Genomic DNA, 16,172 nt, shown 5'->3' with positions numbered 1-16,172 from the left:
CGCTTTCCCTTTCTTTCAAGCTGCAACTCCTGATGTTGTTTGCAGGACCGCCTTCTCCTCAATGCTGCTGTAACGGGCAAGAAAGAATGCCAGAATTTGCTTTACTCATCAGCCTCTCTAGCTCCAGTTAGCTTCTAGTTCTTCTCTCTTACCCTACCATTTCCCTCCTCCCTCCTCCATATATGTGTATTTTAAATGGTAGCTATGGTGCCTTTGGCCTCTCAGTTATCCCTCCCTTGCTACTCCTGGGTGTATGCTATATGCCGCTTAAGCCAAAAATGCAAACAGCTCTGTGTCAAAGTGTATTGGAAGCATAGAGGTCTGTCAGAAGTAAGCGGGAAATTTATGTTGTGCCAGTTTCTTCATAATGGTGATGGCTTTTCTTCCAGTGCCACCTCCCACAAACATGTAAATGTGTGCTCCGCTGTGTAAAAGCGCTAAACGTTCTGGCTTCTGGGAGCATGCACTGGAGCATGAGTAAAAAAAATCCACCTCAGTGTGAGTTGCCTGAACTAATGTCCACTTCTCACGTTTCACAGTTTATATTTTAAGAGTTGCAATCCACTGTGTCTTATGCAAGAGGAAGGTTCTGCCGAAGTATTGTTGAAAAGAGCTTGTTTTCCAGGGTTGCCCAAGGCTAGGCAGAGGGTGCGGGGTGGGGATTCTTATTTTCCTGTACACGTGGTTGGTGCAACACCACAAAAATTAAAACCAGTTGATTGTTTCTTTCGATTTTTTGCAGCATGCCGAGTTCTGTGAATGCCACCCTTTACTATCATGACAAGCTCAAAGAAAGCAGAGTGCCATGCAAGTGATTTGTAGGAAGTTTCTCAGAAGTGAGCTCTGGCATTTCAGGAGTGGGTGTCGAGCAAGAATCGGGAAGGCAGGGAAAGTGAAGGTGACTTTCCTGTCATCAGTGGAGTAATTAATGAAACAACCAGTTCAACAGGCATAACAGGAAGCTGTTGACGTACCCTACTGGAGATGAGCAGGTACTGTTGCAGGAAGGCTCGTTCTTACGTCGGCTTCAAGCTTTACTAATCTGAGCTGAAATATGGGAGCAGTCTTCTAAGAATAACTCCTTGCCTGTGAGAGGCTCTAGCAAAATCCTTCCAACCTAAATATGGTCTTCGTGCAACAGACTCAAAGGTCACTAGAATCTCCCAACATTTTTAGATTATAATGAAGTGGTTTTTAAAAGGGACCTTTGCACAACACTGTCTACACAAACCTCTCTAGCCCGCAGAAGTTCTTACTGCGGGTGGCGAGGCACTGGCCCAGGCTGCCCAGAGCAGCTGTGGGTGCCCCATCCCTGGCAGTGCCCAAGGCCAGGCTGGATGGGGCTGGGAGCAGCCTGGGCTGGGGGGAGGTGTCCCTGCCTGTGGCAGGGGGTGGAACTGGGTGATCTTTCAGGTCCCTTCCAACCCAAACCGTTCTGTGATTCAGTGACAGGATTATAGGTGGCAAATTTTCGAAATACGCAGGAATGGAATGTAGGCAGTGAGGTTCCCAGTGCTACACAGTCGTAAACTTTGTTAACCAATGGTAGATTTTAAGGGAATCTTTGATGACAAGCTAAAAGAAAATAGAGCTTTCTTTGAAAGAAAGAAAGAGTATGTATGGCACAACTTACTCAAGAACAGAAGAGTGAGGTTTCTATTCTGGTAATTCAGAAGGAGATGATGTAATGGCAAACAGGAATGGCTGGCTTTTGACCTTCTTCCATGAAGAAACCAGTACAGGGCTTTCAGTGGGTATCCCAGCACTTGTGACAGGGCCACCCCACTGAGTTTAGCTGCAGCAACATAAGGATATAAACTGAGAAAGCTGGTGACTCCCTGCCAGCCAGGCTGAAGCCACGGCATTTAAGCTGGGCATTGGCAGTACTCCCATAAAAAATCAGCTCTATTGAACATGTGCTTTCTTTGGTACACAAGCATCCAGCCTGAGTATAGTACTGCTGCATGTGGTTTTTCATAATCACATTTGGAAATTCACCATGGGATTTCTCCACTACATTAAAAAAAAAGCAACTGCAGGATTTCAGTGCTGAAGAGCAGTGCACCAACTGGGGGCTGAGGGATGCACTTAAAGCCAGTCTAGGAAGAGTCTGACTTACCAGCTCGGTAAAAACACTGGTGAGGCCTCACGTGGAGGGCTGAGTCCAGTTTTGGACTCCCTAGTATGAGAGAGATGTGACTTAGGGAAAGAGCACAGTGATGGGCCACAAAGGTGTGAAATGGACTGGAGCATCTTTCATAAGAGGAGAGGCTGAGGGCACTGGGGCTGTTTGGCCTGCAGAGATGGCTCGGGGAGATCTTACTAGTGTGTTCAAGGACCTGCAGGGAGGGAGTGAGGACAAGGGAGCCAGATTCCTCTCTGAAGAAGAGGCATTAGGCAAAACTTAAGCCACGCAAAATTCTATCTGAACACAAAGAAGCACTTTTTATACTGTCAGAGCAGTGAAACACTGGGTCAGGTTGTCCAGAGAGGTTGTAGTCTCTCCATCTGTAGAGGTGCTCAAACTCTGACCAGATGTGGTCCTGGTCAGCCTGTTCTGGCTGACACTGCTTGAGCAGAGGGTGTTGGACTAGATGATCTAAGGAGGTCACCTCCAAACTAAAAGATTTGTCCACCTTTTTTGCAGTTCTGTGACTTCTCACCCTACTCCCAACCAGCCTCCCAACAGGGAAATCCTTTAATTACCTGTGGTGTGAAATGAATTCACAGGGTAACTTAAAACTTAGAAGACCTTGCTCTTCTGAACACATTCTCTTCAGTCAATCAGTTTTAACAAAACTGTGCTTTGATGGGTGGATTTGTTTTCTGTGACATCTTCTTACAATATGACTTTCCTCGATGCTGTCTGTGTCTAAATTGCTTTCAGTCTACTAGTGTTTATGTTAAATGCAACTTGAGCAGAGCTGCTCCTAAGAATTTGTAATAATTTACATTGTCACTGACTTCAGCATTCCTTATACTTGGTTATGTTAAAAGTTTACTTCATTCTTAAAGCATCCTTTGTGCTTCTGTAAACACTGAATGTTTGTGAGCATTTTGCATAGTGAAAAGGGCGGTTGGCTGAGTAAAATAAGCCTCTAGCATTCATGAGTAAGAGCACCCTGGTTTAAAGGGCAGAATTTCAGATCAAGACCTTTTACGCTTTTGAAGGCAAATGAATAGGCATAGTTTACAGAAGTATTTCTAGTAAGGCAGTTAGCAATTAAGCTAGGCTTGTGTGCAAAACATAATTGATTTGATTAGTTCGGTCTCCTGCCTAAAGAATAATGATGGTGCCGCTTGCATGCGTATGTAATTTGTGAAAGATGCATGCTAATCCAGAGCTAGCTTGAACAGCAGGCCTGCCAAGGTACGTGGATTACCAGGTGCTGACGTACAGAATTCTTGTGACAGAGAAACAGTGGCAGACGGGGCAGGCACACCTTATATGGCCTCTTGTGATGCAAGACTGAAAAGCAACTATCTGACAGCTTATAAACAAACTTCGGCGAGGTTAGTTCTTAAAGTGTCCCACGTGTGTCTCTGTGTGTTGGAGAATGCCTAAGAACCATACAGCAGACATCCTTCACTGGTGTGCCAGGCATAAGAAAGTGGAAACATTCCCCTTCTGTAGACCATTCCCTTTAAAGATGTTTAAAATACACAGGCTAGAAATCCCCTTTCAAACAGAAGCACTCAGTGCTGCGTCTGGCAGCCAGCATGGTTCTCACTGTGCAGAGGTTCAGCTGACAGAGCCTTCGTTCCCTGTCTCGTCATCGAGGAGCGGTGCTGCATCCGCAGGGTCTCGGTCCTCCCGTCCCACGGGTGCTCCCTTCCTTGTTCTGTTCAGTGTCCCACCCTAGAAATTCCAAGAAGCAATTAGTGACAAAAAGGATACTGTTCTTTCTGTACACATACGTTGCTACAGCTGTGCCCTGGCCCTTCCCCTTCTTGTAAAAAAATACAGCTGCCGATAGCTTGGTACTAGGAAAAACTACTGTGCACTGCATCGGTATTTCAGTGGATAGTTCTGTTTCCATGCAGTCCCATTTTCCTGTCAGGGGAATGACTTACATGTGCACCCAACAGCTACTACATCAGTAACAGCAACTCTGTGATGCAGGGTGTTGTGAAATTGCTTGGAGGGGGGAATTACAGATCTAAAATTAGAACAATGCTTTAAGGAAAAATACAATCGTTTTCTTGCCTTTTATTACGCTTACCTGTTTCTTGTCCACAACATTGAGGCTAACGGAGGCAACAATGCACGCAATAGTGTTTGCCAACATAAATATCATCATCTGTTGCCAGCGCCACAGGGGGATTTTTAATTCACTAGAAAAGGCCCAAACAGGATAGGACAACTCGTCATTTGAAGATACTCAAGGCACCTCTATAGATCCTTGCAGCACCAGGCTGCAAATACACTGATTTCTACTCTCACTGCTCCACTAAAGCACTGTTGATGTCTCTGCCTGAAAAGAAAAAAGCATTCTTACCTGGACTTTGTTCCTAGAATGTGTCCAACAATCAGGTTTGAAAGGCCAACTCCAATCATCTGCACAGAAGTTGCAAGGCCCATAGCTGTCCCCAGAGTTGCTTGGGGGACCACAAGAGGTATGGATGGCCACATACTAGCCTGGTAGGAATAAAGAGAAGAGGAATTAACTCAAAGCCTCATTTAAAGGTGTTAGATGGTCATTGGTTTAAAAAGGAATTATTCCCACTAAATAAAAATTGGTACTTTTTCCTCAAAAAATCTGGTATTTATCTCTCCTAGCCTGTTGCCTGGTTCTAGACTGTTCCCCGTCCTTGCCGAGCAGCCTGAGACAGCACGGACAGTGCATGTTATTTGAAACTGGAATAACCTGACTCCAGATTTCTGAAGGAGATAGACCTGATTATTTAGTTCATAAAACTCAAAGGTGATCCAGGTGTTATATTCAAGGTAAAAAAGCATTAAGAAAAGCTTAGACAGATTAATGCTTCACACTAAGTCAAGTGGTCCCTTAGTCTGCTTGTGTTTTGCTCCATATTGATTCTTTGGTGTTACTTGTTACTAACCAAAATCTTCAGGATGGGGGAGCCAATGACTTCAGACTCTGGCTGCTAAACCTGCTCATCAAGACACAAGGGCAATGATAGATGCCATCCAGGCTATAGAAGGAGCACAGCCACAAAACCACTACAGCAGCAGGGCTGTGAACTTACAGCAGCGAAGGAGTAAGTAATCCCCAACCAGATGGTAGAGACTAACGGAGGAACAAACGTAAATGCCAGGAGAGCGAAGACCGGCAGAGTCAATGCAGCACAGCCAACAGCAAAGACACCTCTCAGTCCAACATAGTCCTGGGAAAGGCAACAGACAGAAGGCCTCTTAGAAGGGATCCTTGCTTCCCACAGATCCTAGAGACATGAGGGGCTGTGCAAATGAGTGGCACTACCAGGTAATTTCCTAGCTGTTGGTATTGTAGCAGGCTGGCTATTACTAGTTCCTCTTGCATACTCGTGAACCAGGATGGAAACACTTGTCAGACAATTAGTGCCCAGTATTCATGTGAAATGGCAGGCTTTAATGAAGGGGGAGGAAACCCACACCGTTATGCCCTGACAGTTATGGAAATAAGGAAAGGAAGAGTTTGACAAAACAGGCACCGATTACATGCAGGTTGTCCTTTCCTGTCTACTTGCAAGGCTTATCCTGATCCTTTCTGTTCCAGTCTTGGACTTCTCAAAACATGCAGACATTGCCATGGTTTGATGCTACCATAGCACAATTAAGGGACAGAGGCAAGAACAGGTCAACATTACTTCTTGTGATTTAATTCAGACTAAAATGCATCTTGCCATTTGCAAGGAATTAAAGCACTGCTTGTTCAGCAACAACAGGCTAGGTTCTGGGTGAGGGTGTTGTAACAAAGACATTTCCAAAAATTAGGAAAAAGTTATCAGCAAGCACTTTGTTTTGGGTACTCACAATCAATATGCCAACTGCTGCAGAGAGAACAAGGGAGCTGTCATACACTGCCCCAGCGATATAAGCGGCAGCCTGCTGACTGTAACCAGAATATTTATCCTGGATAAACTTGCTAAAAATAAAACAAGGGGGGGGGGGGGGAAATATATAATTAGGATTCTTGATTTAGTTATTTTGACAGAAAGTACATCTGAGCACAAACATATGGACAGGAGGGGTTTTAATGAGAGGACTTGTAAACAGGTTTAAGTCCATGTGGTTTGTAGTGCCAAGCCTTTGTCGTTTTCTTTTCTTTTTAATTGGTGCACACCATAGAGAAGCTGGTAGCTTAAATGGCAGCTTTCAAGATGCTTCTGCAAGTGCAGAGTAAAACTGCAGGTTAAAGTTGGGCATATGTTCAATTACATCAGCACAGCTCACAAGCAGCAATTTCCTGTCACCTGTCCAGAACATACAGATGGATTTTTGTAACATTCTTTTTGAAAAGGCACAAAGCATTATCAGTTCAAGGGTGAGAATGCTGAGGGGCAGGAAAAGTACCTTAAACTAAACCGACAGCAAAGATTAGCATTTAAATTGAGCACTTGCATTTCAGAAGTACTAGGAATTCCCCCAGTATCTTTAAGGGGATCTGGTTAAAGCAGAAAACGTACAAACCAAGTTTTGTTTTCATTGTCAGAAGTCAGCCTTTCACCTTTGTTAAGGACACACAAAAATGGCATTAAAACAACTCAAATTCTTTACCGAATTTACAGTCATATGCTCATAATAGCTTAGAAAAACTAGTTTGTTTGGAGATCTTGTAGCTACTTAAACCTGGCTTGGCTACTTGCACAGCTACTCACCATTAGTAATAATGAGCCTTTGTAGCCTGTGCTGTCAGCAAAGTATGAAATGCGACACTTCCCTGAAGATTTATTGCAACAGAATTCGCCAAAGAGCAGTGGCCTTGGGACCATTATTTTTCTGACTGGGAAGCAGTGTAGCATTTTTTTGCTGGAGAAGATGTATGAAACATGACTCTTGGTGCCTGAACCTTTGTTCCACAGGGAGAAAAAAAATAAATTCTGCAGGGAGGCAGAACTGCAGAAATGAGGATTCTGTGTGATCAATAGGTACTGTTTTCAGTTAAAACGAGAGGGCAACTGATAGAAAGACCATCTCATCAAGGCCTTGACAATCCTTGCCATCTTGAATGTCTTTATTTTACTAATAAAAGGTCACTTGTACATTTGTTACGACAATGTTGATGACATTTCTTCACTCCTGATTTCACAGTGGCTTACTATACATCACTAACAAAACACTACCTAAATAATTTTCTTTTTTTCACTGCAGGCCTTTGCTAATCTGAGTTCATGCTCATTACATGATAAAAGCTGCATCATCCACAAACAGGAAAAAAGCAGCAAAATGACAAGTCTGTAGCAAAGCCACAGGACAGAAGCAGGAGTCCTAGTTTAGTCAGGCAGGTTGCTTTTTTGTTTTAAGCAAATTAAGGCACAAAAAGGAAGTCTGCGAGCCTTGTACTGGGATGCAAAGGCTTCCTTACTTGCAAACCCAGGCTGACGCAAGCTTGGCTTTATTTCAAACACAGCAGACAACGTGCAGGAGCTGCAGGACAGAACTGCCCCAGGCTTGTCAAGCCAACACCCCACCCAGCTGAAAAGACAGCCATGTTGTTGGACTATCACAAAGGTGAGATGTCTACAGGCAATTTTTTAAATAAAGTATTTCTTTCCCTTTCAAATCCTTCTGATCCTCCTTCGGCAGTGTTCCAAGCTTTAAATATTGGATGAATCATTTCCCTTTAAGTTATTTTTGCTTTCCTTCAGAAAACTCCCTCATCTTTGAAGGGAAAGAAAGGTCAAAGAACCCTCATATCTTTAGCTAGGTGTTAAAGACATGTTTCTCTGTGTTTCATGAGTGAAAGGAACAAACATATTACCCCATCTTTCCCAGTCAGCTGAAAATTGAGGGCCTGCAAGGGTCTAATACACTTCTATCAGTCAGTGGGACTACAGCCGCAGAGCAATACCTGGCATCTGCCACAAAGGGGAAGACTCCATTGTAGAAGAACATGATTGTGAAGACCAGGAGCCAGTAGCGAAGGGGAAGTCGATGGATGTCCTGAATCCGCTGCAAAGATAAGATGTGCCCTCACTCACCAGGAAATAGTCTTTAGCTTCACGCTAATGGCACTTTCTGCAAGCCGCTAAAAGTCACAAAACATTTAAGAGGTAACAGCAGGTAAAAGGGAATTGAATGGCAGCTCAAGTACCTCTAAGCGAAATTTGGCAGGTGCTGACTCCAAAGCATTCCTTCTTCAATGTATTCAGTAAAAATACCAAAAAAAGCTTTCTTCTTTTTATTAAGGTTATGGCTGCAAGACACTGTTCTAAACAAGCTCTATTAAGAGCCTATTGCAAAACCTTAAGTGAAACCCAGTGGAAACATTCAGTAGGAACAGGAGTCACACCACTGAGATACAAAAAACAGCTAAGAATATCGTTACCAGAAGGATGCTGTCTAATAGATTTAAGTGCCATAAAAATTGCAACCTATTGCCTGTAATGCTTGTTCCTAAACAGAAGAATGCAAGGTGAAATGGAAGATAAGGGCTGGCAAAAGATAATTCTGTACTGAGCAGATTAACTGTTTTCTATCGTGGATCCTGTGAGCCAGAAGGCAGTTCCAGAGAGAAGCTACTATCTAGCTTTTTGCACAAAATCCTCCTCCGAGCCACCTACGGTCAAGAAGTAACTGGCTCAGGAAAGTAATGCCGTTCAGAGTGCTAACTCGGCTCTCTGGAAGGCTGCAAATACACAGTCTCTAAACAGAAAATTTGCACTTGCCTGGTGGTTTGTATCCTCCGATGTACCTGAAGAACTGCTCTGCAAGATTTAACCAAGCAGTGTTGATGCCCTCTTCCGGCCACGACCAGCTCTAACTGCTGCAGGCCTCCCTGCACTACAAAGCAGTGCTCATGCACCCCAGGCTTTAAAGATTTGAGACAGAAAAGTTGTCTGTGCACCACGTACCACTTTTTTGGATTCTTGCTGGATAACCCCATCCAAGCCCAGTTGCTTCATGCCCACTTTATCTAGCACACTGACTGTAAGGGCTGAAACAAAACCAAGCACACAGAGCAGGGTACCTGGAAAAGACACAAGAGGTATTAGAAATTCCCATGTGGAGAGAGCTGAATGACAAAACCAACTGCATGTAATATGTAGAATTCTCTCTGACTCCTGCTTCTGGCTTCTCTTAACATTAACAGCCTTACTTACTGCAGCCATATGTATAGTAGGACCACATACTGCTTACCACCCTGTCAGGGTCCTTGAGCTTTGTCCACTGAGCTTCCAACATGCTGCAGAACTGCCTGAGGCCAGTGAAGCTAAAGCCCCACTTGTCTCTAAAGACAGCTGGAAGACGGCCAGAACGCCTTCTAAACTGCAGCATGCCTGGGCATAACAAACCCAAGGTTAAAACAAGGCAGACATTAAGAAACTTCCATAGTCCCCTGAGCAGGAGAGGTATCACACAGGCTGGTACTGGAAGCCAAGTTGTACCTCTTCATCTATGTGACCTACTGCAATTACTACAGCAATCTGGCCTGTTAGCACACTCGGCTCGAGAGAAGCGAGTCAGATTATGCTGGATATGCCAGAACCAAGTTTGGCAATGGGCATCTGCTGCAGACATCCTTCTCACAGAAAGAGATCTGTCTCAGTTTTGTTTTCCAAAGAGCCAAAACGATCTCTGTGATGCATACACACTTTGTCCGATATATCTATCCCTTTGCAGGCTACTGAAGTTGCTGTGCTGTGCTTGCAAATGCTGCCTGAACACAAAACTGTGTCACATGGGATGCAACACACCATGCTCATCACAGTTACTTCTCTGAGAGCAAGAGTCGGAGGAGGGCAGTGGGTTTCAATTTCTGCAAGAAATTTATCTCACATATGCATCCTCTTTTCCATGAGTGATGGCCCATACTGTTTTGTTGTTTGGGAAATAACACTTTCCTATAATCACCAAGTCTTTGTACACAAAGGATGCCCTGAGTCAGGTCTCCCTAACATCACCATTCCAGCCCACCAGAGTACCTGAGTGCCACTACTTAACTGCACTGTGAAACAGATCATCCCTTCCACTAGAGACAGATCCCATCTGACTGCACTGAAGAGAGGACAGAAATCTAAAGATACAAGCCCTAGAACAGACTCACACTAAGAAACATGTAATTCAGATTCTGCTTCTCATGGTAATTTGATCAGTCCATGTGCAAGGCACCTTATGCTGAGACCAATATATACTCCTGCAGAACCTGCACATTCTGCTAGCTAAAATACAGAAGAACACACATCAGATTCCTCTTTTGTCTCACTCTGAGGTTTCCATTCCATGGGAGTAAACCTACATTAAGTACTGACTACCTGTGATTGCCGATGTTAAAATATCTCAAGAAAACTGCAGACAGAACTCAGGCTGACATTACTGCTTTAGAGAGGGTTTTCAGGCGTCAGTGAAGAAAATGCCATTCCATTGCATACAGAAAGCAACAGGAAAAACTGGAAAATAATGTGCCTCCTCCTGCTAACTTCTCTATGTCTTTCAGGTACTTTTCATAACTAGACGACACAGGCTAGCCTGTTTCTAGTCTAGAAAACAAAAGGCCAAAGCACCAAAGAAACTCACCTCCCCAGAGTGTCCACTGCATTCCAAATTTTGCCTCAAACTGCTGGGTGAAGAAGAAGTTGAGCACACTCCCAAGACGGGAGAAAGACAGAGTCAGTCCAAATGCCAGTGCCAGTTCCTTCCCCTTGAACCAGAAGGCTGTGATACGATTCTGCACAACTTGGGAGAAGACAAAAATCCTCTTTTGAACAGACAGACTTGGCCAAGAGTATTGCACAGAAGCAACAAACACAGCCTCTCAAGCTGGAATGCCTGAGCTGGGGTAAGAGACCTCTACACATCCCAGGTGGAGGTAGTACATGTCAACTTTGTAGTCCATTTTAAAACTTAATAAATCATGCTGGGACATGGGAGGTGAACTTATCCCTCAAATAAGGCAAGAAAAATAACCCCAAAGGTGCAGCAATCCCATGTTAATCCTCACCCTTGGGAGAAGGACAAACTTGTTAGAGGGGAAGACTTTTAAACATTTTGGCACACATTAAATCCACAGAACCCTTCAAGGAGCACTGTTCTTGGTGCAAAGCAGGTGAAGCTGACTGGTAGAACAAGGGTCTAGGAGGCAAAATAAATATGTACCATGACCCTCTGGTGAGGCTTAATGAAGAATATGAATTCCTTACTAGTAAGTGAACCATTCCCAGAGCCAAAGAGCAGTCTTCCTGTTAGCATCATTGGTAGGAGGTATGGTGACCCCTTGAAATGTGAGCCTAGAGCAAAGATTGATGATCCCAGCACAGTCAGGAAAGAGAAAACAAAGACACCAACTAGGGAGAAACAGAAGAAAAATACACAAACCTCAACAGACATGCTAAGATCAGGACAAAAGCATTTTTTGTCAAAAAGCAAAAGAGCAACCTCAAAACACACTGATAAACCTGTGGACTTCCGTCAGTTTACCCGCATTATTTTAATTTTGTAAAGACTGCCCTCTTCATAAAATGACCTGGGAATCCTCAAAATGATGATAATATTCTCATGGTGGGAGGTTAGAGAGGCAGAATAAGTCAGATAGAGGACTCTGAACTCTACAGAAGTCCCTGTTCCTGTCCTGAGCTCCACTACAGACTATGGCCTAGAGCAAGCAATCTCCTTCTCTGTGCCTGTCTCCTTATCTGTAAGATGTCTACCTCTGTGACACAGAGACAGAGCATAACTGCATTTGCTGGGACTGCTGGGTCTTATATTATGGCACATGCCAGAACAAACATCAGAGCAGAGGACAGAATACTACTTCATCAGTCTGTCCCATTGAAAACAGATAAAGCTGTTCCCTGTTATGAGAGTGCCAGAGGAAGCACATTTACTGCACTGCTGTGTAAATTCAGATAAGTCAGTGGTCAAAGAATGAAAATGTCTCACTTGTCTTCATGGAGCTGCTCAACTAACCACCACGTGCTCTGCACACAGAGCTGTCCCTCTTCTCCCATTCCACTGTGATCTTACTGAAGTGGAGCCTTTAATCATGCCTTTGCACTGAAAGAACAGCCTGAAATCCCACTTCAGCACAAGAATAAATTCATTGATCCTCAGAACTTACACCGGTTTCCTAGTTTATCAATCAGGAATCCAGCCAGAATAACCACTACTGCATTTCTAGGAGAAAACAAGAATAGAAAAAATTGTGTCTTGCTGCTGGGAAGCAAATAATGAACTACCCCACCCTCACAAAGCAAGAGAAAAATTACTTACGTCCAAGCATAGATTGCGTACAGCAAGTTGTATTGTGCAGGTGTCATTCCCAAGCCTTCAACACAGGCCAGTGTGCTATTTTGCCCAGTGTTGTTATGATGGGTTCCATTAGGGCAGGTCAAGTTCTGAGTAACAAGTCACAAAGCCTTTGTTAGAGGCAGCAGACACAGGTAAAAACCCACACATTCCTTTAAAAATGAAGTTAAGTTCTTGCCTACTAGATTTCTGTTTCTCATACTCAGCTTCCACTTCCACAACCAGGAATTAGAGGGCTTATTCTTCTCCCAGGAAGCCAGCCCTTGCCAAATGAGAAGTGACTGGCCATCGGCACATCACATCTTCCCTTCCTGTGGCAGCAGTGACAGGAGCTCAGCACTTCTATACACTTTCCAGTCCAAAAGAAAAGCCAGGAGACTGCACCACAAGGTTTATTTGATCCCTTAGTTTCTTGGCTATAGTTTAGCTTGATCCAACTCTTCGTTACATATTATAAAGTCTTAAGCAGTGCATAAATATGAAACTTAGCAGTAGTCAATATTAATTCACAGCTATAAAGCATTTTCTGAATGGTAGGGAACTGGTAGTCCTAGCATGATTTAATAACGTCAATTTTGCTACCGAAAAGCAACATCTCCTCAACACCATATGATCAGGAAAAAAACCTGGATCTTCCAGCTACTAAAAATGTATCTGCATTAGGAAACAGACACTAGGTCTTCCACACCAGTAGGCACAAGCTTAACATCTTGAATAAGCACAAGGAAAGCGTGACTGAACCACATGCTTTTTATATAGCCATCATATTTACAAACCCTCAGATCTGCTGCAGTAGATATGTCCGAGGCTGCAGGGGAACACTTCTCTACAACAAAGTGTTTTCACTGCAAGCACTAGTCTTAGATGCTCTGACTACCACTGTACCACTTGAATAAGGCAGGTAGAGAAGCTAAATTTGCCAAAGTAAAAATATGATGCAAGTGCCAACAGATAAACACATTGTTTGCACAGTACCTAATACAGAAAAATATGGCTTGGTTTCACTGCCCTGTAAAGTTACCTAGGTAACAAAACATGACACCATCTTTCCTTTACTCCATAAATAAATGACTTTTCCCACAGACCTACAGAAGTTGTGGAGGATCAAGGAATTAAATACTGACATCTTTGATTTTTCTTTTTACTCCTGTTTGCATTGACAAACTGCACCCAATTTAGCCTGGAGTTCACTGTTCGAATGTTATGGATTAATTGCATTTAAAAAAAAAAAGAAAAATACATGCAAACTATACGTATTTCTGCCCTTGCTATTGAAGCAGAGAAAGAACACGACAGTGACTCTCAGCCTGCGCGTACTAATCTACCAGCAGATGGCACACCGGAGTAAAATAAGCTCTCAAAAGGCAAACAAATGCAATAATAACAGGTGAGTCAAGGAAGATTTTTTCAGGTTACTCAGGAATTCGGGTAAGAACTCTGGGACTCCGGCATCACTGGAGAAATCCACTAGGACATCAGTCTGAATGCTAAGAACAAAATTTTCTAGCATTTCAGAATGCTAGTCAGTTTTTACATGGCACAGTCCTCATGTGATCTCCCTGCACAGCTCTGTCTTTTGGCTACCAAACACACATGTGATGTGACTGATACCTGCAGCATCAGGAGACTTGGATCTAAAATCCAGAAAGTCTTTTCTAGTCTCCTATCTCCAACGTCACTAATCTTCCACTCTAGTGTCGGTACTAGTGGTCAGTTCTATGTACCCCCTATGTGCAGAGTGGTGTGAACACATTTCTAACTTCAAACTTCATTAGGGCAGTGAACAGTCATCTGGACGGAGAGCAGACAATCCTCAAGCAAGGCCAGGGTTTAGATTCCCACTTCCCCAGGCAGCAGTGAGAACTCCAACCCCTCACGGCCTGTCCCAGCTTTGTGCATCTTCTTCCCAGCAAACCTGCCTGTAATAAACCCTCACACCTCCCCCCAGCATCTGGAATACGGGACCTTGGAGCACGGCTCCCGTACCAACACCATAAGTGATGGTTTTGAAACTACCGGCGACCAAGGCCCCCGTTTTGAAGGTTCTGCCATTTTTTACCCACCCCCCTGCAGCAGCACGGCTGGGGCGAACGCCCAGCACTCACCCCCTGGAACTGCTCCTGCAGGACGCTGGGGATGTCAAAGCAGAAGTAGGAGCCGAAGGTGAGGAGGCAGTTGAAGAGGAGCACCACAAACCTGTAGGCCGCTGCGGGGCAGAGAAGACACACATCACCCCTCACCTCATGCCCCTGGCCCCTTGCCTCACATCCCTCTCCCCTCGCCTCTCACCCTTCACACCTCATGCCCCTCACCTCACGCCTCATGCCACTCATCTCGCCCCTCACCTCACACCTTATGCCACTCTCCTCGCCCCTCACCTCACGCCTCATGCCCCTCACCCTTCACGCCTCATGCCCCTCACCTCACGCCCCTCTCCCCTCACCTCATGCCTTCTCGCACCACCATGCAGCCCAGCCCTCCTGCAGGCCCCGGCGAGGCCCCTGCTGCGGTGCAGCCAGGCGGGCCTAGGCAGGCCCAGCCGGGCCCAGGGTGGGGGCCCCGTCCCGCCGCCGCCCGCGGGCTCCCCGCACGCCGCGCCGGGCCGCCTCCCCGCCCCGCCGGCGCTCACCCCGCTCCGCCGCCACCGCCATGCCGCAGCTCGGCCCCGCCGCCCGCCGCGGCCCTGCACCCGCCCCGCCTGGGGCCCGGCCCCGCCCGCCGGCTGTCCGCAGCGGGGCCACGGGCCGGGCCCGCCCCGCCGGCGCTGCCCGGGGGAGGCCGCGCTCCGGTCGGGGCTGCGCCGGAGCTGGGGGGCGCTGGAAGGAACCAGAAGGGAAAGGCGCCGGCCTGCAAGTGGCGTGGTCAGCTGGGCGTTATCTGCAGTCGGAGGAAACGTAGTACCCAGGATTTGCACTGGTGCATGTAGAAGGCAGCGGTCAGGCAGGGATGGGGAATAGCTGGGGAGGGAACAGCAGCGCAGGAGAAAATGATTTGCAATGCACCACGCTCTGAACGGGAGTCAAAGGTGCGATATTTTGAGGGGGAAAAGCAGCGTATCTTTTAGGAGACATTAACAGAAGCATCTTGATGTGAATAAGCTGTAAATAATATGGTCAAGTTTGTATTCATAAACCAATATTCATTTTAATGCATAAATAAGCTTGTAATTGTATAGCGACAAAGGGGTTAAAATGTCTGAAAGATCATATAGACTGTTCTGGCAAGAAAGTTGCAAATCTCTGCAAGGGGAGCTGTCCTCCTTATCTGCAAAGCAAGCTGCCCTACCAAGGAGATAACGGGACAGCAGGATGGCCTTGAGTAAAATTAACAAGGAGTATTGTAAAAACCCTGGGAAAGATTTCTACAAGTCTGCCAACTCATCACTTTTGAGAACTAAGGTGAAAAGTACACCATGAGGAAGACCTACGGCCTTCCTCCCATAGACCACTGCCTACATTCTAAAGACCCCGGCCCACAATTTTTGGAAGAATCTGCGCAAGCGTGAAAGACTGATAAGCTAATTAGCATACGAAGCGAGGGTAGGCGGGTTCAGGTAATGAATATGTATAGGCGTTAATGAAATATTCATTGTTTCATTATATAAATATAAGATAATCTGCCCCTCTGGGTGTGTACGATTGGTGGAAGGATCCCCCGTACACCCGGCACCGACAATAAAGAATACTTAATCACTAAGAAATTCTGAAGACGTTCTTTGAAACAATCTGAGGTAAGCAAGGAAGGAGGAGGCCGTCACGGTGCC

The 16,172-nt window shown here is 45.3% G+C and overlaps 1 protein-coding gene across 1 annotated transcript; it reads right to left on the bottom strand.

Annotated features, from left to right (window-relative positions):
- Positions 1–2,981: 2,981 nt before the first annotated feature.
- Positions 2,982–15,081, bottom strand: LOC119147199 (major facilitator superfamily domain-containing protein 1-like). Its single transcript, XM_037385864.1, has 13 exons — positions 15,039–15,081; positions 14,515–14,615; positions 12,374–12,498; positions 12,222–12,277; positions 11,305–11,448; positions 10,682–10,840; positions 9,019–9,134; positions 8,016–8,116; positions 5,978–6,089; positions 5,212–5,349; positions 4,500–4,639; positions 4,224–4,335; positions 2,982–3,859 (listed from the first exon to the last, which is right to left on the bottom strand). Exons 1-13 carry the CDS (start codon positions 15,058–15,060, stop codon positions 3,743–3,745), a joined length of 1,443 nt encoding a protein of 480 aa, XP_037241761.1. The 5' UTR covers positions 15,061–15,081; the 3' UTR covers positions 2,982–3,742.
- Between the last annotated feature and the right edge of the window lie 1,091 nt (positions 15,082–16,172).

This window comes from Falco rusticolus, chromosome 4, assembly GCF_015220075.1.
Source record: "Falco rusticolus isolate bFalRus1 chromosome 4, bFalRus1.pri, whole genome shotgun sequence".
NCBI lineage: Eukaryota > Metazoa > Chordata > Aves > Falconiformes > Falconidae > Falco > Falco rusticolus.
This window is presented reverse-complemented; position numbering and strand designations above follow the sequence as displayed.

Bases quoted from the DNA above. Each gene is read 5' to 3' on its own strand.
- LOC119147199 (XM_037385864.1), bottom strand. From the start codon at position 15,060: ATGGCGGTGGCGGCGGAGCGGG. The intron at 9,135-10,681 runs GTGAGTTTCTTT...TGTCTTTTCCAG, and splicing joins GCAGTGGACACTCTGGGGAG to GTACCCTGCTCTGTGTGCTT. The intron at 5,350-5,977 runs GTGAGTACCCAA...TGCCTTTCCCAG, and splicing joins CAGCAGTTGGCATATTGATT to GACTATGTTGGACTGAGAGG.